Source organism: Amblyomma americanum, chromosome 3, assembly GCF_052857255.1.
Source record: "Amblyomma americanum isolate KBUSLIRL-KWMA chromosome 3, ASM5285725v1, whole genome shotgun sequence".
Lineage (NCBI taxonomy): Eukaryota > Metazoa > Arthropoda > Arachnida > Ixodida > Ixodidae > Amblyomma > Amblyomma americanum.
The window spans coordinates 74,702,896-74,728,367 of NC_135499.1; the positions used below are offsets into that span (position 1 = coordinate 74,702,896).

Sequence of the window (25,472 nt, forward strand, 5' to 3'; positions counted from 1 at the left end):
TGAGGCGGTGCCCTCTTCCGACCTATACCCTGGTACAAATGGTTCTTGTCAGTTTTGTTGGAGGTCATTTGATAATTTGAACTTTTTATGGTCCCTTGGTGTTCGATTTAATGAGATTTTGCAGTAATACACATTTTGTTGAAATCTACAATAGCACCTTTGAGATTAACCTTTTTTTTTTTGAAGTTGAGTAAAGCAGACTTGTTCTGCAGATCATATCTTTGTAGCATAAGGCGAAATGTGGTTTACGAGAAACTTAGTGCTGTGCTAAAAAATATGCAGTGAAAGCTCTTTAATCCGGTCGGCAAAAGACCAGAAAGAAAAGAGAAAAGCTAAGAAAACAAATTGTAAAGTTGTTCTGCAAGGAGCTGAAACATTGTCGCCTGCTTTTGACATGAAAACTGCACGGCAATGATGCACGGAGGCGCGGAGCGCCTTAGTCTAGCTGCAAGTTTGTAACAGTTTGCAGTATATATTTACCATGACGCCACGCTAATAGCCACGCGCCAGCGCCTAGCGTGCTTCCCAACGCCGTTCAAATCCAGCGCGCTGCTGCCAGGTCACGTGGCAGGACGCAGCACACCTTCCTCCCATCCTCTCTCTCGGTGCATTCGGGAGTGATATCCGGCTAGGCCTTACGCCGCGCCGTGCCGTGCTCCGTGCTGCTGCTGTTCGTGTGCTGTTTTTGTCTGATTTCAAAATCGTTCCTTCAAACTTCCGTTTGGATTTTTTGCTTATAGTAGCTTGCGCCGCGTGTCAGCAATGCAGCCGTTCGCGTACTTTGTGAAAAGTGACAACGCCGAGAAGCATGGAGCCATTTCATATTGATAACACGTTCGGCTTCAACCGTAGCAACCGCGAAGCAAGAGAAGAAAGCGGTTACTGGAATGCGTCGAGTCCTCGTTTCCACAACACGTTCGACTTCAACCATAGCAGCCGCAAAGCAAGAGAAGAAAGCGGTTACTGGAATTCGTAGAGTCTTCGTTTCCAGGTGAGACCCATATTGTAGCGCAAGAGTGCGTGCAATTTGTGACCGCGAAAATAAACGAGCGAGCGCAAAGGCGAGAAGGAGCGGAAGGGACGAGGCTCTGTCAGCTCTGTCCTGTTCGTTTCCCTTCGGCATTGCGCGTGAGTCACTGGTTGTTTCCGCGGCAGCAAAGTGCATTCCACATCGAATCATCAAACTGCTGGTCCGTCAGTGTTCACAGTGTATGCGTTGCGACGCGAGCGCCGAGGTGTATGCATAGATGCGTTTGCTGAATGGCAGGCGCGCGTAGGAGTCCTAAATGTAAATGTGGCAATTGTATACCGCCCAGCAAGGCGCGTGACTATGTTTTGGGCTTTCGTTAAGGTGGTTGCCCGACTTCCTGTTCATTATTCGACGTGGGGCGTGATCGTGCACTGCCTGCACGCGTGTTTTTGACGCCAGTATCGGCCCGTTGCGAACTGCCGATAGCGTGCGCCGCTCGGTCTGTTTAGCGTTCTGTTATTCGCTACGCGTATGTGCGTCTTTATAGTAATCTGATGTGGCGTCTTAAGGTTAGAACACACCTCTACGAGCCGATTACACCAGCTGTCAAGCTCAGAGTGGGAGGGGTGTGACGCGTCAAGGCATGCAAGCGACTGAGTGAATTGAAGCGACGTGTCACTGCGATACCACAACAGGTAGCTGCCTGCTCGATCACTTTTGTAACGTTGGTACCGTTGCCTGCAGCTGTAAAGTTCTTTTAGTTGCTGGCGGCCGTGAATAAAAGTCGTTGCTAAATGATGACGAAGAAGTAGCCATAGAAAAAGAGCGCTTTGTAACCCTTTCAAATTAAGTTGTTTTGAATAACCTAAGTAGTACAGAGCTGATCATAAAAACTAGTGTGGGCAAGTGGCATTATGTATTTGAACTTTGGCTGTTTAAACATTTTCTTGTGGTTGTGTGAAATGCCAGCAATACAAATAATTATCAGGAAGTGCCAGGCATTGTGGGTGCAAAATACACAGCTGGAAATTCTGTTATGCAGGTGAAGTGCCTTCTCTTCAGTAATGAAGAGGTCTGAAAAGAGCTTCATCGGAGAAGATGTCTCCACTGTCGAGATTTGGGGCTGTTCTTGTCTGTGCCTGTTCAGCATACATTGCAGAGCACAAGTATGTGTCGAGTTTTCTCAGATCTGTTTTTTTTCACCTCTGCATTGAGATCAGTGTGTTGCAATGTCTGCTTTGGACCAGAACGTTGATGGCATGTATTGGCATTCCCCTATTCAAAATAACGTGTGTGTCTCTTCTCAATAGGTCATCATCAGATAGTGCCAGTTTCATGCTCAGAAAGAAGCAGTGCTTATATACAGGGGTGTCTCGGCTGGCCTCGGAACCCTTACAGAACTAGCGAGGAATCTGAGACTTCCTGTACTAGAATGCTTATAAGGAGCGTATGAATCCGAAGCAATCAACCAATTTTCTTTTTCTTGTTATTGGTGGTTGGAACATTTCTCCTGTCATTTCTAAAATTTCGTGGTGATTTTTAGCAAGAATCATTAACACGTTTTCTTATAGCCAAAACGCAAAAAATGCAACGTTGACAGCACAACACACAGGGTGGAAGAAAAAGGGAAACCCGCACCCTCATACCACGATTGAGTCCAGAGCTGGCCGCTCAACTCCAAGGCTACAAAGCAACAGCGAGCACAATGGCTTAGCCTCAGCTCAGCCGCTTTCTCTCTGTCCCTCTCTAGTTCCCTCCCCACCCGTTCTCGAGTCACTAGAGACCCCCTTTAATGCAGCCAGGCTTTAAGAAATGCCAATATGAAGTAATGGGCTACAAGGCAGCATTCTAAGGTGATATTACAGCATGAGAACAATGCTTTTATTCTTTTTTCCTCTAGTATCCATCTCCCATGGCACTCCTCATAGACACTCATAGTAGAAGGATAACCATGTCAAGCTTCTGCAGTAATGCCGGTGTCACATGGCACTCCTCAGAGACTGGTCCAGCAAATACGTTTTATTTCACTTGATGAAAAGAATATGAATGGTGTTATATAGTGCAGCTATGAATGCACCTCAAAGATGAGAAACATTAATTGGACTTGAAGCTTGGCAGCTTCTCTTCTGTGGCCTCTCACTGTATAACGAAAGTAAAAACAGCGCTAATTTTTGCACAAACCACACAGAAAGAACAGACAGGACAGCGCCCGTCCTGTCTGTTCTTTCTGTGTTGTTTATGTAAACATTAGCGCTGTTTTTACTTTTGTTACACAATGTTACACCAACTAGTCCAGCAAGAGGTACTGTTAAATGAACTTTTCACTGTAGTTGCAATATTTTTACTGCCTCTAGATCTGAGTGGAAAATAAGCACCGTCTACTGCAAACTACTTCAAGGTCTGTTGAATTATAGCCTGTGCACAAAAAAGCTAAAAGTGCTAAATGAAAAAAGGTGAATGTTCACCATAAATTGTTACCTCTGTGATTATCTTGGTCAGTTCTGATTTTTTTTTTGCCATTTCACTTGCTTGGTGATGACACTGTGCAAGTTCAGTGAATATACTTGCTCTGTTACACTTACAGGAAATTAGGAGCTTGTAGTGACCTGTTTGACTCAGCCTTTCGGCATGCTACCTGATATCATAGTTCAACAAAGCTTGAAAGAAACTGCATATACTATGGACACCAGATGTTTGCTTGCGTCTTTTTTCAAATGCCTTAGACATTAATGTGCAGGCGCGGACAGAAGTAAACGAAGCGCGCCGCACAAGAAAGAACTGCTTTTCAGCGCCGCCTAGCAAAACCACACGTAAGCTCAAAATCGCGACACGCATATGCAGGCCCCCTACCAGCGCAACTCTCATTGCTCCGCTCGCCTCTCATTCGGCCGTAGTCAGGGTCACGCTGATGATGGTTATGATCAGATGGTTGCGCCCTTAGTAGCGAGCGGGCATTTCGGAGCGCACAGACCGCTGCCTTGAAGCCAAAAATCCCGCGGGGGCGACGCTATCATTATGTTGTTTCATCTGTGACAGCTGTGGCGCGTTTCCATTGCAAATAGCACGCGTCCTTCGAACTTTAGTTGCTTCTGGGATTCATTTCCATCTCGCTATAGACCAAATAAACTCAAAAGCACTCGATCCACCACCGCAGTTTCGGGATCTTTTATACAGTTACTGTTCATTTTCGGCTTGCTCCTACGAGGAACCGACGGAGCGGCAAAGCATGCGCCCTGTGTGTCTGTACTGCACCACAGTGCTCCTGCATTGGAACCTCGCCTAAGAGGTCAGCTTAAAAGGAGATGAAACCGCCGCTCTTGGCGCTTTTTGCAGCGCGATCCAGCGTCTCAAGGATAGTGACTGCTTCCAAATGTGCTGGATGCAGCTGTTGGGTTTTCACACCTATATTCTCAAACAGACCAATGTCTATATGTAACCGGTAGCTGTGAAGTAATACAGCTCGTACAGAAGAGTTTGGATCACTTGCTGGGTTCTGTCGTGGCTCATACTCTGATTAGTGGGCGATCACGGATACTTACATGCCGAATTTCGCACGCGGGGCACGCAACAGTGACGCACTGCTGCCGCGGCATTCATGTGGGTGAGACAGCGGGTGCTTGTAGTCATCCTAAGATCCAAAGGTGCATGCAAAGTGATTACCATGAGCTCTGCTCCGCACATGACAGCGCGATACGCAGCGCACTGTCTCAGTGGTGATAAGAGCAGGATCCATTATAGGGGCAGTTTGTTTCGGGGGAGACAGGCAGGGTGCATACACTAGCGCTGCGTCAGCGCCTGGTAGGAACAAGGCGAATCATCAGTGATAACTGTAGAAAATTAACAAAAAACTCCGGCAGTATGCCGAGTGTTTCGAGCGCGTTTGCTTGCAAGTGAGACGCAGCAGAGTCCTAGCGGCAGCAAAAGTTCGAAACATGCGGGTTGTTTGCGGCGCAAACATGCCTCCAGCTGTCTCAAACGAAGCGGCTTAATGGTAGAGCTGTCCCCGCACAATTTGCCTTATCAAGACAGCGGTCTTTGTTTTCCGAAATGTTCACTAGCTACACAGAGCACGACCATCCAATCATGATCATCATCAGCACGACACAGACGCCGGACGAATGCGAGGCAAGCGGAGCATTGAGAGGGTCGCGCCGGAAGCGGGCCTGCACATGCGCGTGGCGATTTCCAGCTCTCGTCTGGTTTGGCTAGGCGGCGCTGACACGCAGTTCTTGTGTGGCACGCTCTGTTTACTTCTGTCCGCACCTGTACATGGACCACCCCGTGATATTTGCTCTATGACTGGTAAATAATTTATAATTGTCTTTCTCTTTGTTGTTTCAGTATTATCAACCGAACGATGGCTGCGACGTGTAGTTGGTTTTCAGGTCATGGCAAAAGCAAGAAAACTGGTAATATAACTGCTGCTATGGCATTTGTTGTCATTCCAGCTTTTGAAACAGGCTGTTTTAGGTGTTGTAGTGAATTAAAACTGCATATCAACATTTATATTGTAGCCTTTTCCATGCCTCAGCAGTCCTAAAGGCCAACTAGGCATCACAGCCATCATTTGGCTGATCAAGCCTAAACAACATCAGAGAAGGAAATGGAATTATAAATTATTTAATGATAGGCAAATACCATTTGGGTATTCGTGTATTCTAATGTCTAATGCAGCGTTTAAAAAAGTATGTGACCAAAGTTGCATTTTTATAGTCCTTGAAACTTATTTTTTAGGTGTTTTCTATTTCACTGTTCTCAATTTGCAGAGGTAGCAGTGTTCAGTACTGCTTACCTTCTTTTTGTTGTTCTCTTTTCATTCATTGGTTGGGCCCTGTTTTCCTGTGTTATTCTGTGTTGTGTAATCGCATAGTGCATCCCTTCTTTTTTGTTTGTGCACCACTTCTGTTCAGTTTTTTTTTTTTTTTTGTGGGAGGCCTCATGACAGCTGGCAGCTTTCCTTTCATTTTTGCCTTCTCCTCTGACGGTGCTCATGGTACTAGACAAATTATAGTTTACTGAAAGGCTGAATTCTAAATTGTACAACATCATTAAGGTGCCCTCTTCCTTTTTAGCACATGCCATTAATGGTGATGCCTACTGTTGCCAAGAATCTTACATTGACACAAATTTGTTTCACAAGTGCAGGGCATGCTTTGCTCTCATGTAGAGTTTGTGCATTTACAGTGTATAGCTTGTACATTGTCTCTTAGTTGGTGACTGACACAGTGGCCTCATTGGTTGGCTTTTATATTATTATGAAGGTTAGAATTCGTTTTTCTCACTGCTGATGAGCTTTACAGGAGCTTATGATGCCTTCAACAGTCATGTCTTTTTTATTGCTTTAGTTAGGATACTGAGGCTCAAATGAGCGAGCATCTGAGACCAAAATACCAGTATAACTTCGTGCCGTTTGTCAGCTTTCTTTATGATGTGCATAACTGTTCAAGTAGGAAATAATTTCAGGTCTTAGTGGTCCTTCATTTTCTTTTGCTTTTCAGCCTTTATGCCAGATGTCAGATTTTGGAGGATAGTTTGTCACATCCTTCATCATTGAAGTAGGTAGCACAATGTACCAGCCGTGACAATTGGTCATTATAACTAAGCACCCCACCTTCCCTTTATGAGCACACCAAAGCTGAGATCTGATGGCAACTTTGATGAGTATTTACACCTGAAGTTGTCTTGTTACAAGCATAATGTTACGGACCACTTTAAAATTTCCTTATGCTATTAGGTTCAAATCATGTTTTTGCTTGCTGTCAAACTCGCTCAACGGCACTTTCATTGTGAAAATTAGTATAACACTTGGAAAAGGCAGCCAGGTCCTTCATTGAATGTGAGTGGTGCACACTGGAATCCTGCTCCTGCAGGAAATCATGTGGGTCATATTGGAGGTTGTGTTAAAAAGTAATGAAGCATAGATATGATAATGGTGATACACAGTTATTACCATTTTGTGGCCCTTGACCAATTTCTGTCTTTTAAAGGCACTGTACTAAAAAGAAACTGAAGTGCACTGGAGCCGCTGGAAACCTTTTGTGTGAAGAAAAGGCATAATGACTGTGCTCATGACAATTTCATGATTGTGCAAAATTTCAAAATGACCATTTTACTACTTCTTTATGAATATGTACTCTCTAGTGTCACATAAGGTGTAATGACAGAACTTGTCTCTAATTTTTCTTTGCACTTCAGTTTTGTTTCTATTTATATTTTGTATTTCTTACCATGAACAGCACAGGCCATGCACTCCTGTATTACTTTGTATAAGGAAACAGTGGCAAGTCAAGTGTCTGCGTGTGGGCCCCTCGTTGAACACTATTCTAAGGCACTAAGTTGTTTGCCTTGGACTCAATAGTTCATGCGCTTCTAGCTGAAAAAATAAGTAATGTTTCGTTCAATTTTGACTACAAGAACTTTGCTAACCAGGCAGCATGTTGAGGATACATTAGATTTACTGCAGGTCAACCGGCATTAGTGCCTTGCTTGACAAGGGCATGGGCAAGAACTGCAATTAGAAAATTGCTCTTAGCAGTCACTGCGAAGCCGCCGCGGTGGCTGAGTGGTTATGGCACTCGGCTGCTGGCCCGAAAGACGCGAATTCAATCCCTGCCGCAGCGGTCAAATTTCGATGAAGGCGAAATTCTTGAGGCCCGTGTACTGTGCGGTGTCAGAGCACTCTAAAGAACCACAGGTGGTCGATACTTCTGGAGCCCTTCATTACGGTGTCTCTCATAGCCTGAGTCGCTTTGGGACGTTAAACCCATATAAACCAAACCAGTCACTGCGTGTTGATTTAAACACTGGCAGTGCTCCTACTATTTTTATTTTCAGCATTTGCTACCACACATACTAATCTGCGATTTTCAAGGATGAAGTCAATTCCTTTTCAATAATTGTGCAGTTAAAGTTGCATGTTCTAAAGTTCGAAGCAAGCAGTTGCCTTTTGTACTTCACACTCCTATCAGAACTCACCACTATTGCATGACACCATCAACATCAAGGTGCAAGTCTTGTGTTGGTAATAAACGAAATGGTTTCTACTTTCTTGTTTCAACAGGCGTTAAAGCATACTGCTGTTGTTGCTGTGAAGCATACAAATACAATTATTATCATATTCCTGGCTGCAAATATGGCTAAGAATTTTTATATGCGTGTTCTTTTTCCTTTAGGTGCATCTGAATTCAAGGTAGAGAAGGCAATGTATGACACCGTGAAGGGAATCTCAATGGATGCAGTATTTCACAAGAGAACTGCCATTCCCATCTGGTCAACAGAAGCAGTTGTACTATGCAGTTCCAGTGGCAAGTGCTCAGGAGGTGACAGCGGAAGGCAAGGAAAAGGTTCTCCACAAGGCTCAGAATAGAGGGCTGGGATAGTCGGTTCTGGGAAGAATTATGAGACATCATTCCAGCGCACAAAAATTATGTCCGGTGTCCGTGGTGTCTATCCTCTTCGTTCGTGTATTTTTGTGCGCTGGAGTGTGAAAAATGGATGCACTGAGAGGTAATTGCTAGCTGTAGCTGGATTTATCTCAGGGGCATATACTCACTCCATCAGTGTATGTGAGAATTACGACTGAGGTTTGTTAGTGGTTTATAATATGAAAGCGCCAAACAAAGGATAATGCCAGACATACAAGACGTGATCAAATAATTGTAGATGTCTTCATGTGAAAGTTTATTTACAGGAGGTTAATTGATGGGTTCAGTTAGCTCGTGTGAAGATAGAAGCAGCTTAAAAGCCTAGGCTCTATGTTCAGTGCGGCAGTGCATAGTCAATGAAATTACTCATAATGAACAACTTTTAGTGAATATGTACTTCTCATGCCATGGAAACAGAAGATGGACGGTACTTAGCAGTCATTTGCCCTGAAGCTTGGATTTTAGCTACTGAGGCCTAAGTGATGCTGATTCAGTATAGGCATACGTGGGTGCCGCCACATTTGCCATCATGAATCCTCTGGTTGCCTCTACTTAACAACGAAAATTTGTATGTTATAACTTGTAGCCATCACTGAAAGCATTTTGCATGAAAATAAGCTTAAATTGAATGCTAGCTGGCCTATTGTTTAACTGTCAGATGCCATGATGGAAGTGACTGTTAGAGTCCATCATGTAGCCCATAATGAACCCCTGTTTGCCCTTACCTTCTCTGCTCTCTTTTCTAGCTGTTATGCATACAGTTTTACAAGTCATGTTCTAACTTCAGCTACTTCATTTTACATGTAAAAAGATTTTGGCTACTTTTTACTCAAGCATAGGTGTGCTTGAGCACTCTTTTGCTAGCTTTGCTGCATGCTTTGTAAAAATAGTTTGCAGCATTGAATATGACAAAGCATATCTTAGCCACTTTTTTTCACACTTAGCACGGACGGCCCAGCGGGGCCTGTAGAGATGGCTCGAAGCGGTTGCAGTACTTTGTTGCATAAATGTTGGGAGGAATCATGCGACTAGTGAGTTACGTAGATGTGTGGCAGTAAACATTGCTACTTTGGAAAAGGCGCCAGTCTGCTATACAATGTCAGCGAAGCTTAACGAACCCCACTTGGTCTAAACTAATTTGGAGCCCTGCACTACAGTGTCCTAAGGCCATTATTGCTTTCTGCCTTGCTGTGAGAAGCGGATCTTGCAAGTGATCTGCCTGCTTAGAACCAGTCAACTTGTTAAGCTTATTCACTTAACTCATAATCAACTCAGGCATTTTTCATAATTGGAACCTTAACGCTTGGATGCACCAAAAGAAGTGCATCTCACTGGAAGACAGGGCGTGCTAGGCACTATAGTGGGCAATGCACAGTACGCAGAATCTAGTGTGGGTTTTGTATGTGTGCAAGTGTCTGCAGGTACTCTGCAGTCAACTGCACCAGAGGCTCAGGATGTGCATAGCAAGCTATACCTAAACAAAACTCGTGCGCTCAGGCAGCTTTGGTTTTAATACATTCAGCAGGAAAAATAATCTGGCAGCTTTTTTTGCGCTTCTGTTGGGGTTTTACCAGTGCCAGAGTTCATCGCATCTTGTTTAAGATTTCCTTTCGAATCATTAACATTCCACCCTTGTCATTTTGTATGTGGCATTCAGCTGAAAATAAATTTCCGCAGTCGGCTTTTTATGATTTGCTGCCACTTTTATGGAAGAAATTAAGAGGAATGGTCTTCTAAATAGATGCAGCCAGCCATGCAGTGCTTTACAGTTCTGCACCCTGTGCGCATAAAGTCTCAATACATGGATTTTGTCACCCTGAAATATACTCGCATCAGATATTTTTTTTGTCGAACTACATCTTGTCTCCTTTTTGTGCCCATCTTTATGGGCATCTTGTAATCATTGCTGTAATTCCTTAATTTCTCTTATTTTTGTTTTCTGCAGCAGTAGAATTTCCATATCAATTTATTTCTCTAGGCTACCAAGTATTAGTATCTCTGAGCCTGGTAATGAATCAAATTACCGGAGATGCTAGAGTGCTGTTGATTGTCTCAGAAAGCCTGACTGTGTTGGAAGGACTGTCATGCTCAATATCAGCTGCAATGCCAAAATATGACGAATTCAGATTATGATGCAGGCGTACCCAACTGTATTGTAAATATATGCAGTTAGCTATGAATACAAAAGAAAAACACAACGCAATAATTCACATTTTCATTCACACAGCATGATGACGAACAGGGGCAAGGGAGGAGGGACCTCAAAGTGTTTTTCGGTGTCTTCCCCCTTGTCCATGTTCATCGTTGTACTGTGTGAATGAAAGTGTGAAATACTTGCTCATCCAGATACTGATTTCAAGCAAATTAATGCAAGTGGGCTGCTTTATGTGAGTAGCATTGATTTACTATAAAGCAGAAGTCAGTTTATTTACTGTAGAGGCATTGCGAGTCGTATTGAATGTGTACTGTATAATTGCACCACTGAGCTATATTTAATAGCAGTATTTGCTGGTTGTCTTTGCACCGTGATTATTATAGTGTATTTCACACAAATTCGTGATTTTGTTCTGTTGTTCTTCAGGCATTGTGGCTACACAGCTGGAGTCAAGCTGCTATCAGGGAAATTCAACCTATTCGACTTTGCCAGAAAAGATGCATGCTATGATGCTTGGGGCCTCCATCTTGACTATACTGCCAATTTTGTCTACCAATGAAGCTAAGGACGCTTTTGTGCAAATGTGAGCACTTTTTCTTTCTTTACGATACGTGCTTGCTCTTCGGCAAGAACAGAAATGATGTGGTTATGTGCATGCTCCAGTGTACAATCATGTGGAAAATTATGACGCTGCGAGTGTGTGCCATACTATGCCTAACTGCGTGCAGGTGCCATCTGATGAAATGCTCGTGCCATCAAGGCCGGCGCAGCGCGATTGATGGATGTTAGTGCACCTGACTCGACATCAGGAGTGCTTGCTGTTTTACACCATTTGGCATGCATTCGCTGGTATCTCTTAATTTTTCTCACGATAGTATGTCCAAACTCACAGCATCTCAATCAAGACATTCTACGGTATACCAACCACACCAAATCGAATGGTACATCGACCACACCAGGAAACACCAAACGAAACCACACCAGAGCCGGTATTAGACAACCGGGTCACAGCACAGAAAACCAGACCAGAACACACTAAAGCACACCACACTACGCCACATCAGGACCCGTGTCTGAAAATCCTGGTCTGGTCGGAACACCAGACACGGTCACACCAGAACCCGTGTCTAAAAAAGCCAGTTTGGTGTAAACACCAGAAACGGGCTGGTGTTTTTTTTCGACTGGGTATATGGCATTTCTTTCAATTGTGCCTAGGAACTACTGGCAACGTATTGATTCCTTTCAATATAATTTTGATGCATAGTGTTTTGTTCAGCTGTAGGTTAATTTGAGCCCTCTACATATGGTGAGTCCACTTCAGATTAAGTTGGGACTTCGAAATTGCCTCATGTTGCATTTGGATTTGTAGACCTGAAAGCTTCATTTTGTACAAGTGTATTTGAAAGAGGATTTGCTGTATACAATATCTAGCCTACTACAAGAAATTAGCACAAGCATTAGCCTTGCTGTTCATAGTGGCAGCTGACGGTTATGTTCTTACATCACTCATTTAGCTCCAGACTACAATTTTGCCATGGTTCAAGGTGGCCTTAAAGTAATGGCTTCACTTTTTCGCCCGTCTTATTGTTTGGGAAGTGTATGCCATTGAGTCGTGCATAAAAGGAAGTTAATATGATGATGCAAAGATGGGCATTTAGAAGACAACAGAGAATTCTGTTATCATTAAGCTGAGTCACACCACTGTGATCATAGGTCTCTGAGTCCTCTGTATTATCCTGTTCTACATCCTTCTGATTTTTTGTTGACTTGCACATGGTTCCTCGAAGAGGGAGTCTTATGAATGGTTCAGTGTATGGTTTTCATGGCATAGTTCACTTTGTATAATCTGTATATTCTATTTCAGATCAAAAAGCTAGCACTCATTGGGAGTGAGCCAGCTGATGAGGCTACAAAACTTATTATGAAGACTAGTGAAGACTCCTGTGGCCCTTATGTACACATTGAAGGGGCGGGGCGAAAAAGAAGCATTTAAGAACCTACGGCTGTACAGCGCAATTTTTGGTGAGTACATGTGAATCTTCTGAAGGTTATAGACACTTTGTGAACACACCATCTAATTGCAGGAAAAAGCTACTTTCAATCTGCCTGGTGTGGTTTTCAGCACTTCCGTTATCAATTACTGAGTAGCCATCCAAATATAAAGGACTATAGGTACCAAATTTTTGCTTGTGCGTTTTTTTCTTTCAAACCATGCGTTAGACATTCTATACATGTACGACCACTAAATAATTTATTATTTAATTGCATAGTGGTGGTTCAAAAGTGCCAACACACACGGACCAAGAGACGAGACACACAAATCAGCACTGATCTTACAACTGATTTTTTTTTATTAGGAAGAAGCACATCATATATATACACACGGAAAAACAGCGCACATGTGCGATGTCAACAAGACTCCTAGTGCTAGTAAAAGGCAAAAACCGCTTTAAAAGCATGTGTGTATCTGCAGAACCGCTACCCACTATGTAGCATATTGACTTCTCGAAGCGATAATGTAACAGATGATGTACTCACGCACCAATTACTTTTTCTGATAATATGAAACGCCTCAGCTACTTCTCTAGTGGGCTGGTCAGAATGAGCGAACAAGATATCAGTATCGGTGCTTGAAATTTTCTTTAGTGCTAAGATGCACAAGCTTAAAGTTCGTTTCCGGGCAAGCGTATCTGAGCACAATTCTTGGCAATTGTTTGTGTCTATCTATCTTCGCAAACATTTGTCGTCACTTCACGTAAAGGATCCGTTTCTCGTACCTACAGTGGACTCCTCTTAAACGGAACTTGAAGGGGATTCAAAGTGTTCCATTTATCAGAAGTTTCATTTAAGCAAAGCACACATATTTCATGTAGAAATATTTATTTACTCTGCACCAGCCCTTACCGATCTGGGCATGAAGAAAAAAAGGAATCAGTTGTGGTCTGTTTTACATTCTTCAGTTGCTTTTTAACAAAGTAACTGTGCATATTTGAAAGGCTTTGCGAAAATTCTGCGCTCCCTTCACGTTCAAAGTACTGTAGCAAAAGTGCAACTGCATTCCTAGCTGCGCTGTCTGGCACCGCACTGGGCACAGGGTCCTCGCACTCATCACTGGAGGATGAGTGGTCCTCGGCTTGCACTTCTGCAATAATTTCTTCAAGGCTTTCCTCGCGACAGGTGCATACATTTGCATCTATGTCCTCATAGTCTTGTCGTGAGAAAGGGGCAGAGGGCACTATTTGATTAAGTATAGTGTCTGCTTCTTCATCAGCAGTACCTGCCTCTTCATGGGCTATTGGATCGTGTGCTTCGAAGCCTGCATGGTGGAAGCACTTCTGCACTGTTGTTGCCTGAACTTGTTCCCAGGCACGGGCCAATATGTGGATAGCAGACAGCAAGTCAATGACATAATCCTTTCCACTGTCAGCACAAAGCAGCATGCGGTGAAGCAGTTGGCGGCGGTAGTGAACCTCGACGTTCTGGATGACTCCTTGGTCGTTTGGTTGGATGACAGCAGTTGCATTGGCAGGGAGGAATTCAAGGCTGATGGACTTCAGCCCTTCCACCTGGCCATGGGCAGGGCAATTATCTAAGATGAAGACAACTTTCCTGCTCTGTCTCGTAAACCTTGCGTCCTCCTCCCGCAGCCAATTTTTGAAAATTGCTGTTGTCATCCACGCTCTCCCATTTGCAGTGTAGGCCATAGGTAGATTTCAAATGCCCTTGAAGCAATGTGGGTGTCTCGATTTTCCTACCACCAGCAGCTTTAACTTTTCATCGCCTGCCATATTAGCGCCCACCAGCACGGTAATGCGCTCTTTGCTGCGCTTCCCACCTGTACAGGCTTCGCCTCTGTAGGCGAGAGTCTTCGATGGAAGTTCCTTGTAGAAGAGGCCCATCTCGTCGACGTTGAATACGTCTCGTGGCTCATAGCTGTTTAAAATCTCCTGCAGCCGTCCGCGTTGCCAGTCAGCGCAGACTTCTCTATTCACTGCATTACTTTCTGCTGAGATGGTTTTGAAGACTAGACCATGGCGCTTTTTAAATCTGCTAAGCCATCCGTCGCTGACGCAGGAATTCTCAACCCCATTTGCAAGGCTATCTCCCGTGCCTTTTGCTCCAAAATTGGTCCACTTATGGGAAAACTGGCACTCCGCGCACGCTTAAACCACAGAAAAAGAACCTTTTCAAGTTCTTCATACGGTGTCGTCCTCATACGCATCCGGTTGGAAGCGAAGGTCCCAGACTTGACAGCTCCTTGAATGACGTCTTTGTTTTTCATGATCTGCGAAAGCGTCGACTTCGGTATGTCGAACTTCTTCGCAACTTCTGTTCTTGAAAGGGAACTTCGCTCAAGCTCCTGCAGAATTTGTAACTTCTTTTCAAGCAAGAGCGCTTTGTGCGGCCGCTTCTTAACGCTTTCCATCACGTCGACGCACCGACAACACCGGTCGCACGTAGGCCTAACGCAGAACGACGACAAAAACAAGATTATCAAGCGACTTACTGGATTGGCTTGTCCCGGCTATAGCGTTGGCTGCGAAGAATTTGTTCATGGTTGCGAGACTGCCGCTGACATATGCGAGCACAAATACGCTTGGGAGGATTCCAAATTTTTAACTTTTGTGCCGTTTAGCCGAGGGTAACACGTTAGTGGTGTTCCAATTATCCGAAGAATTTTACTGCTGCAGATATACGAAACCAACCAAGTAACCCTGCTTAATTTTGTTTATCCATAAGTTTCATTTAACCGAGTTTCGTTTATTGGGCGTCCACTGTAATTCTGAGGCAGTAGCGGATTTCCTCTGAAATCAGAGGCGGGCACTATGTGATGGTTTTAGTGTAGATGTGGTTGATTTGTTTTATTCTCTTCCACACTTTGAACTAATCCAGTATGTGCAGCATTGTATTACGGATGAGAGCGATGAATGCGTGTTCCAAAATGAGTGTGGAATCACAATGGGATTCTTTCTTTATCTCTTATCTTACTACCTGAGTAACACGTTTGTTGAGTGGGATGGTCGTCTTTATATGCAAAAATCGGGTGTGTGCATAGGTGCCAAGGTAGCTCCCATTCTCAGTAACATTTATCTAAGCAGGGTTGATATGAAAGTTGAGACTGATCTAGCCGGTTATTGCATATGCATTTTCTGTTATGTGGATGATTACCTGGTGCTGGCTAGGTCCGTGAATCCCAAATTTGTGTCAAATGTTCATAGTTTTGCATGTAATTGGTTGGAGCTGAGGTTCACACATGAAGTCCCTCAAGAAAGTCTTGCAGTTCCTTAATTAAAATTCTCTTTCGAACCCAACCATATCTGTTGGCAGTATTCCCCTAGAAGTGAAAAGTCCCTTTCGAATTACAGGTCCTTTCATTCAAAGCTTGCAAAAAGTGGCATCTTTACGGGATGCTTAGGCATGGCATTAAAAAAATCTTATCATAAAATGATGTCCTGTCTCTTAGCCCAAATAGACAGATGTAGGTAAGCTGGTTTCTGGGACTCAGTTCTCGTTTCAAGTGCAGACAGTCCTCCATGAGCTGAAATCGTATGCAAGTACCTCGGGGCTGGAAAAGGGGTCGGAAGAAGGGAGAAGAAAGGTAGTGGGTTATGCCATATGTCCACATGCTATCGCACCGGATTAAAAAGAGTGGGAAGCAAGCATGGGGCAAAGGTTCTGTTCCCTGCACATAACAAGCTAGAGAGTGGGGGCGGCAGTTCAAAGAAAGCATAAAGGGCGCAGAAGGAATGCTTGCAACATAAATCATGAAAATAGATGGTGTAAAAGAGAAGACTGGCGTAGCATATCAAATCCCTCAGTCCTGTGGCCTTACCTACATAGGTCGAATTGGCCGCTGCGTTAACGTGCGGCTCATGGAGCACGCTAATTCTTTAGGAAAGAAACTAACCTAGCTAAGCATTGTTTCACGTGCAAACGTGCGCCATTTTTTTGACGATACTGATGTCTTGTTCGCTCATTCTGACCAGCGCACTAGAGAAGTAGCTGAGGCGTTTCATATTATCAGAAAAAGTAATGGGTGCGTAAGTATGCATCTGTTACATTATCATTTCGAGAAATCAATAAGCTACTTAGTGGGTAGTGGTTCTACAGATATTCACGTGCTTTTAAAGCAGTTTTTTTCCTTGTACTAGCACTAGGAGTCTTGTTGACACTGCGCATGTGCGCTGTTTTTTCGTGTGTGTATATATGACATGCTTCTTCCTAATAAAAAATCTGTAGTAAGTTCAGCGCTGGTTTGTGTGTCTCGTCTCTTACATTGTCCGTGTGTGTTTGCGCTTTTGTATGGATCAACACCAACTAGCGCAATGTGCAGTTTTTCTGCAATTTAATTTCTTCTTGACGCTGTTTCGGTTTCATCAGTCGAACGATGACTGTGACATGTAGATGGTGTTTAATTCACATGAGGCATAAAAAATCGGTTATATTATTGCCGACAGGTCATTTTTGTCATTCCAGGTCTTGGAAGAGGCTGGATTAAATGTCGTAGTCAATTAAAGCTACATATCAGTGATTGTATTAGTTTTTCTAGTTGCATCGTGTGACCAAAACATCAACTTGACGACAGTCGGCGTTCGGTCGATGAAGCCAAAACAGCATGAGAGAAGAAATTCGATTATAAACTATTTAGCGGGGTTGTAGGCAAGTAATACCTGGTAATCCATGTATTTTATTATCTAACGCATCATTGGACAGAAGAAAGCACGCAATAAATTTAGGTGTCTATATTCCTTTAATGGCTCATGCACCTTTCGGTTATTCTTATTATGGATATTTATGTTTATTATGGTTACGGATATTAACAGCAAACGAAATTTGCTGATATTTCAAGCATTGCACATTGTAGCATTGCATACGGCTTTGAAGCATTTCCTGAAAGATGTGACTATAATACTTTGGAAAGTGATTTTTATCCACCATACTGAATATCAATTTGATGTGTGTGTTTATTTGTTCACTTTTACATCTGCTATGCAGCGCAGAATCCCAACAGCCACCATGGAAGGCAACAACAGAGTGGCTGCGTTCGTGCTGGGGGCGAGAGACTGGGATGGTGGTCGGAAAGTTCGGATGAAGGGGCGGACCCTTCACCCCAGTAATTGGGGCTTTGTATGCAAGAATGCCCAAAATGTCTTGCAAAAACAAATAAATAAATAAGAAGCATTCTTACTTGCATTGTAATTTCAGTAGTAACATGTACACAAAAAATACTGATGAAGTGAAGAAAGCCTCTCTGGGTTGGCAAGTTGGGCCTTAAGTCTAATTGGGTCGGTGGGCCCAAAGGCATACAGCTATTGGTTTTATATGGGTCATCTTTTTTGACTTCCTGCAAGTTATCACCTAAGAAGCCCACTGGGACCAGAACGGCTAAACCACAGGTGCCCAGTATGGGCTTGCCCACGGGTGCCCAGTACGGGCTAGCCCCCAAAGTCCCGACACGGGCCAGCCCACGGTGGCCCGGCACAGGCTAGCCCACAGAGGCCCGGCACGGGCTAGCCCACGGAGGCCCGGCACGGGCCTGCCCAAGGGGATCCAGCGCGGAGCCTTGTGGGGCTATGCAGTAAGCCAACTGGGCAGCCCTTGAGGGTCCCCCCTGATGCCGAGTTGCAAATCCCGCACATATCCCACGGCGGGCCCCTATGGGCAGCCCGTGCTGGGCCCACAAGGGCCCGCAGTTCAGAGCCCCATTTGTGCTACTGGGGACAGCACGCCCAGTGGAAGATGATAGGCGGAAAATCGATGTGGTCCCCTACTTTCACAAATCGTTACATGAGATAAAAAGTGGCTCAAGAAGTTGTGTTGCAAAGAGACCGCATGCGCAGTGGAAGAGGATAGGAGGAAGATCGATGTGGTGCCCTACTTTCACAAGGCGTTACATGGGATAAAAAAGTGGCTCAAAAACTTTCGGTTCGAAGAGACCGAATGCCCAGTGGAAGAGGATAGGGGGAAGATCGTTGTGGTTCCCTACTTTCACAAGGCGTCTCACGGGATAAAAGAATGTGGCTCAAAAATTTGTGTTGCGAAGTGGCCGCATGCCCAGTGGAAGAGGATAGGAGGAATATCGATGTGGTTCCCTACTTTCACAATGTGACACATGAGCTGAAAAAAGGGGTTCGAAAATTTGCGTTGGGAAAAGCCCGCATGCCCAGTGGAAGAGGATAGGAGGAAGATCGACGTGGTCTCCTACATTTACAACATGTCACATGGGCGGAAATAAGTGGCTCAAAAATTTGCGTTGCGAAGAGACAGCATGTCCAGCGGAAGAGGATAGGAGGAAGATCGATATGTTCCCATACTTTCACAAGGCGTTACCTGGGATAAAAAAGTGGCTCAAAAACTTGTGTTGCGAAGTGACCGCATGCCCAGTGGAAGAGGATAGGAGGAAGATCGATGTGGTCCCCTACTTTAACAAGGCGTCACATGAGATTAAATATTGTGTCTCAAACATTTGCTCTGGGAAGAGACCGCATGCCTAGTGTAAGAGAATACGAGGAAGATCGATGTGGTCCTCTACTTTCACAAGGCGTCACTAGGGCTGAAAAAAGTGGCTCAAAAATTTGTGTTGCGAAGAGACCGCATGCCCAGTGGAAGATCATAAGAGGAAGGTAGATTTGGTCCCCTACTTTCACAAGACGTTGCATGGGCTGAAAAAAGTGGCTCAAAATTAGCGTTGCGAAGAGACCGCATACCCAGTGGAAGAGGATAGGAGGAAGATCGATGTAGTCCCATACTTTCACAAGGCGTCACATGGGATAAAAAATGTGGCTCAAAAATTTCCCTTGCGAAGAGACCGCATGCCCAGTGGAAGAGGATACGAGGAATGTCGATGTGGTCCCCTACATTCACAAGACGTTACATGGGCTGAAAAAAGTGGCTAAAAAATTTGTGTTGCGAAGAGACCGCATGCCCAGTGGAAGAGGATACGAGGAATGTCGATGTGGTCCCCTACATTCACAAGACGTTACATGGGCTGAAAAAAGTGGCTAAAAACTGCGTTGCGAAGAGACCGCATGCCCAGTGGAAGAGGATAGGAGCAAGATCGATGTGGTGCCCTACTTTCACAAGGCGTCACATGGCTAAAAACTGCGTTGCGAAGAGACCGCATGCCCAGTGGAAGAGCATAAGAGGAAGGTCGATTTGGTCCCCTACTTTCACAAGACGTTGCATGGGCTGAAAAAAGTGGCTCAAAAATTAGCGTTGCGAAGAGACCGCATACCCAGTGGAAGAGGATAGGAGGAAGATCGATGTAGTCCCATACTTTCACAAGGCGTCACATGGGATAAAAAATGTGGCTCAAAAATTTCCCTTGCGAAGAGACCGCATGCCCAGTGGAAGAGGATACGAGGAATGTCGATGTGGTCCCCTACATTCACAAGACGTTACATGGGCTGAAAAAAGTGGCTAAAAAATTTGTGTTGCGAAGAGACCGCATGCCCAGTGGAAGAGGATAGGAGCAAGATCGATGTGGTCCCCTACTTTCACAAGGCGTCACATGGGATAAAAAAAGTGGCTCAATAATTTGCGTTGCGAAGAGACCGCATGCCCAGTGCAAGAGCACAGGAGGAAGATCGATGTGGTCTCCTACTTTCACAACACGTCACATGGGCGGAAATAAGTGGCTCAAAAATTTGCTTTTGGAAAAGCCCGCATGCCTTGTGGAAGAGGACAGGAGGAAGATCAATGTGGCCCCTTGTTTCACAAGACGTCAAATGGGCGGAAATAACTGGCTCGAAAATTTGCGTTGGAAAATGCCCACATGCACAGTGGAAGAGGATTGGAGGAAGATCGATGTGGTCCCCTGCTTTCACAAGATGTCAAATGGGCTTAAAAAAGTGGCTCAAAAATTTGCTTTGGGCAAAGCCCGCGTGCACAGTGAAAGAGTATAGGAAGAAGCTCGATGTGGTTCTCTGCTTTCACAAGATGTCACATGGGCTTAAAAAAGTGGCTTAAAATTTGCGTTTTAGGAAAGCCCACATGCCCAGTGGAAGAGGATAGGAGGAAGATCGATGTGGTCCCCTATTTTCACAAGGTGTCACATTGGATAAAGAATAGGTTGAAAAACTTTCGTTGCGAAGAGACGCATGCCCAGTGGAAGAGGTAAGGAAGATGATCGATGAGGTTCCCTACTATCACTGGACGTTACATGCGCTGAAAAAAAGTGGCTCAAAAATTTGCGTTGCGAAGAGACAGCATGCCCAGTGGAAGAGGATAGGAGGAAGATCGATATGTTCCCCCACTTTCACAAGGCGTCACTAGGGATAAAAAAAGTGGCTCAAAAATTTGTGTTGCGAAGAGACTGTATGCCCAGTGGAAGGGGATAATAGTAAGATCGATGTGGTCCCCTACTCTCTCAAGGCGTTATATGGGATAAAAAAAGTGGCTCGAAAATTTGCGTTGCGAAGAGACAGCACGCCCAGTGGAAGATGATAGGTGGAAAATCGATGTGGTCCCCTACTTTCACAAATCGTCACATGCGATAAAAAGTGGCTCAAGAAGTTGTGTTGTAAAGAGACCGCATGCCCAGTGGAAGAGGATAGGAGGAAGATCGATGTCGTGCCCTACTTTCACAAGGCGTTACATGGGATAAAAAAGTGGCTCAAAAACTTTCGGTTCGAAGAGACCGAATGCCCAGTGGAAGAGGATAGGGGGAAGATCGTTGTGGTTCCCTACTTTCACAAGGCGTCTCACGGGATAAAAGAATGTGGCTCAAAAATTTGTGTTGCAAAGTGGCCGCATGCCCAGTGGAAGAGGATAGGAGGAATATCGATGTGGTTCCCTACTTTCGCAATGTGTCACATGAGCTGAAAAAAGGGGTTCGAAAATTTGCGTTGCGAAAAGCCCGCATGCCCAGTGCAAGAGGATAGGAGGAAGATCGATGTGGTCTCCTACATTTACAACATGTCACATGGGCGGAAATAAGTGGCTCAAAAATTTGCGTTGCGAAGAGACAGCATGTCCAGCGGAAGAGGATACGAGGAAGATCGATATGTTCCCATACTTTCACAAGGCGTCACCTGGGATAAAAAAAGTGGCTCAAAACTTTGTGTTGCAAAGTGACCGCATGCCCAGTGGAAGAGGATAGGAGGAAGATCGATGTGGTCCCCTACTTTAAAAAGGCGTCACATGAGATTAAATATTGTGGCTCAAAAATTTGCTCTGGGAAGAGACCGCATGCCCAGTGGAAGAGCATAAGAGGAAGGTCGATTTGGTCCCCTACTTTCACAAGACGTTGCATGGGCTGAAAAAAGTGGCTCAAAAATTAGCGTTGCGAAGAGACCGCATACCCAGTGGAAGAGGATAGGAGGAAGATCGATGTAGTCCCATACTTTCACAAGGCGTCACATGGGATAAAAAATGTGGCTCAAAAATTTCCCTTGCGAAGAGACCGCATGCCCAGTGGAAGAGGATACGAGGAATGTCGATGTGGTCCCCTACATTCACAAGACGTTACATGGGCTGAAAAAAGTGGCTAAAAAATTTGTGTTGCGAAGAGACCGCATGCCCAGTGGAAGAGGATAGGAGCAAGATCGATGTGGTCCCCTACTTTCACAAGGCGTCACATGGGATAAAAAAAGTGGCTCAATAATTTGCGTTGCGAAGAGACCGCATGCCCAGTGCAAGAGCACAGGAGGAAGATCGATGTGGTCTCCTACTTTCACAACACGTCACATGGGCGGAAATAAGTGGCTCAAAAATTTGCTTTTGGAAAAGCCCGCATGCCTTGTGGAAGAGGACAGGAGGAAGATCAATGTGGCCCCTTGTTTCACAAGACGTCAAATGGGCGGAAATAACTGGCTCGAAAATTTGCGTTGGAAAATGCCCACATGCACAGTGGAAGAGGATTGGAGGAAGATCGATGTGGTCCCCTGCTTTCACAAGATGTCAAATGGGCTTAAAAAAGTGGCTCAAAAATTTGCTTTGGGCAAAGCCCGCGTGCACAGTGAAAGAGTATAGGAAGAAGCTCGATGTGGTTCTCTGCTTTCACAAGATGTCACATGGGCTTAAAAAAGTGGCTTAAAATTTGCGTTTTAGGAAAGCCCACATGCCCAGTGGAAGAGGATAGGAGGAAGATCGATGTGGTCCCCTATTTTCACAAGGTGTCACATGGGATAAAGAATAGGTTGAAAAACTTTCGTTGCGAAGAGACGCATGCCCAGTGGAAGAGGTAAGGAAGATGATCGATGAGGTTCCCTACTATCACTGGACGTTACATGCGCTGAAAAAAAGTGGCTCAAAAATTTGCGTTGCGAAGAGACAGCATGCCCAGTGGAAGAGGATAGGAGGAAGATCGATATGTTCCCCCACTTTCACAAGGCGTCACTAGGGATAAAAAAAGTGGCTCAAAAATTTGTGTTGCGAAGAGACTGTATGCCCAGTGGAAGGGGATAATAGTAAGATCGATGTGGTCCCCTACTCTCTCAAGGCGTTATATGGGATAAAAAAAGTGGCTCGAAAATTTGCGTTGCGAAGAGACAGCACGCCCAGTGGAAGATGATAGGTGGAAAATCGATGTGGTCCCCTACTTTCACAAATCGTCACATGCGATAAAAAGTGGCTCAAGAAGTTGTGTTGTAAAGAGACCGTATGCCCAGTGGAAGAGGATAGGAGGAAGATCGATGTCGTGCCCTACTTTCACAAGGCGTTACATGGGATAAAAAAGTGGCTCAAAAACTTTCGGTTCGAAGAGACCGAATGCCCAGTGGAAGAGGATAGGGGGAAGATCGTTGTGGTTCCCTACTTTCACAAGGCGTCTCACGGGATAAAAGAATGTGGCTCAAAAATTTGTGTTGCAAAGTGGCCGCATGCCCAGTGGAAGAGGATAGGAGGAATATCGATGTGGTTCCCTACTTTCGCAATGTGTCACATGAGCTGAAAAAAGGGGTTCGAAAATTTGCGTTGCGAAAAGCCCGCATGCCCAGTGCAAGAGGATAGGAGGAAGATCGATGTGGTCTCCTACATTTACAACATGTCACATGGGCGGAAATAAGTGGCTCAAAAATTTGCGTTGCGAAGAGACAGCATGTCCAGCGGAAGAGGATACGAGGAAGATCGATATGTTCCCATACTTTCACAAGGCGTCACCTGGGATAAAAAAAGTGGCTCAAAACTTTGTGTTGCAAAGTGACCGCATGCCCAGTGGAAGAGGATAGGAGGAAGATCGATGTGGTCCCCTACTTTAAAAAGGCGTCACATGAGATTAAATATTGTGGCTCAAAAATTTGCTCTGGGAAGAGACCGCATGCCCAGTGGAAGAGCATAAGAGGAAGTTCGATGTGGTCCCCTACTTTAAAAAGGCGTCACATGAGATTAAATATTGTGGCTCAAAAAGTTGCTCTGGGAAGAGACCGCATGCCCAGTGGAAGAGCATAAGAGGAAGATCGATGTGGTCCCCTACTTTAAAAAGGCGTCACATGAGATTAAATATTGTGGCTCAAAAATTTGCTCTGGGAAGAGACCGCATGCCCAGTGGAAGATCATAAGAGGAAGATCGATGTGGTCCCCTACTTTAAAAAGGCGTCACATGAGATTAAATATTGTGGCTCAAAAATTTGCTCTGGGAAGAGACCGCATGCCCAGTGGAAGAGCATAAGAGGAAGATCGATGTGGTCCCCTACTTTAAAAAGGCGTCACATGAGATTAAATATTGTGGCTCAAAAATTTGCTCTGGGAAGAGACCGCATGCCCAGTGGAAGAGCATAAGAGGAAGATCGATGTGGTCCCCTACTTTAAAAAGGCGTCACATGAGATTAAATATTGTGGCTCAAAAATTTGCTCTGGGAAGAGACCGCATGCCCAGTGGAAGAGCATAAGAGGAAGATCGATGTGGTCCCCTACTTTAAAAAGGCGTCACATGAGATTAAATATTGTGGCTCAAAAATTTGCTCTGGGAAGAGACCGCATGCCCAGTGGAAGAGCATAAGAGGAAGTTCGATGTGGTCCCCTACTTTCACAAGACGTTGCATGAGCTGAAAAAAGTGGCTCAAAATTAGCGTTGCGAAGAGACCGCATACCCAGTGGAAGAGGATAGGAGGAAGATCGATGTAGTCCCCTACTTTCACAAGGCGTCACATGTGATAAAAAAGTGGCTCAAAAATTTGCGTTGCGAAGAGACCGCATGCCCAGTGGAAGAGGATAGGAGGAAGATCGATGTAGTCCCCTACTTTCACAAAGCGTCACATGTGATAAAAAAGTGGCTCAAAAATTTGCGTTGCGAAGAGACCGCATGGACAGTGGAACAGAACAGGAGGAAGATCGATATGTTCCCATACTTTCACAGGGCGTCACATGGGATAAAAAAAGCGGCTCAAAAATTTGTGTTGCGAAGAGACCGCATGCCCAGTGGAAGAAGATAAGAGTAAGATCGGTGTGGTCCCCTACTTTCTCAAGGCTTTATATGGGATAAAAAAAGTGGCTCGAAAATTTGCGTTGCGAAGAGACAGCACGCCCAGTGGAAGATGATAGGCGGAAAATCGATGTGGTCCCCTACTTTCACAAGGCGTCACATGGGATAAAGGAATGTGGCTCAAAAATTTGTGTTGCGAAGAGGCCGCATGCCCAGTGGAAGAGGATAGGAGGAATATCGATGTGGTTCCCTACTTTCACAAGGCGTCACATGGGATAAAAAAAGTGGCTCAAAAACTCGCGTTGCGAAGAGACCGAATGCCCAGTGGAAGAGGATAGGGGGAAGATCGTTGTGGTCCCCTACTTTCACAAGGCGTCACATGGGATTAAAGAATGTGGCTCAAAAATTTGTGTTGCGAAGAGGCCGCGTGCCCTGTGGAAGAGGATAGGAGGAATATCGATGTGGTTCCCTACTTTTACAAGGCGTCACATGGGATAAAAAAAGTAGCTCAAAAATTTTGCGTTGCGAAGAGACCGCATGCCCAGTGGAAGTGGATAGGAG

General features: G+C 44.8%; 2 protein-coding genes across 13 annotated transcripts in view; one reads left to right on the plus strand and one right to left on the minus strand.

Annotated features, from left to right (window-relative positions):
• LOC144123075 (uncharacterized) overlaps nt 1-25,472 on the minus strand; it is a 408,139-nt gene that overhangs the window by 111,791 nt on the left and 270,876 nt on the right. The window lies entirely within an intron of this gene.
• LOC144124673 (uncharacterized) lies at nt 673-17,737 on the plus strand. Of its 10 annotated transcripts, none has more exons than XM_077657492.1 (7): nt 682-991; nt 2,013-2,136; nt 5,312-5,379; nt 8,143-8,302; nt 10,976-11,132; nt 12,414-12,571; nt 17,546-17,737. In XM_077657492.1, the coding sequence occupies exons 2-5, from the start codon at nt 2,069-2,071 to the stop codon at nt 11,106-11,108; spliced, it is 429 nt and encodes a 142-aa protein (XP_077513618.1). In that variant the 5' UTR covers nt 682-991; nt 2,013-2,068; the 3' UTR covers nt 11,109-11,132; nt 12,414-12,571; nt 17,546-17,737. The 10 variants fall into 10 exon arrangements, 9 of the variants coding, with proteins under 9 accessions (XP_077513617.1, XP_077513620.1, XP_077513623.1 ...); XM_077657493.1 differs by lacking the exon at nt 682-991 and adding an exon at nt 1,012-1,665; XM_077657494.1 differs by lacking the exon at nt 12,414-12,571 and having other exon boundaries at nt 677-991.

Excerpts from the sequence above, each read along its gene's own strand:
- LOC144124673 (XM_077657491.1), top strand. The coding sequence starts at position 888 with ATGCGTCGAGTCCTCGTTTCCACAACACGTTCGACTTCAACCATAGCA. Across the intron at positions 992-5,311 it reads CGTAGAGTCTTCGTTTCCAG|TATTATCAACCGAACGATGG; the intron begins GTGAGACCCATA and ends TTGTTGTTTCAG. Across the intron at positions 8,303-10,975 it reads TCAGGAGGTGACAGCGGAAG|GCATTGTGGCTACACAGCTG; the intron begins GCAAGGAAAAGG and ends GTTGTTCTTCAG.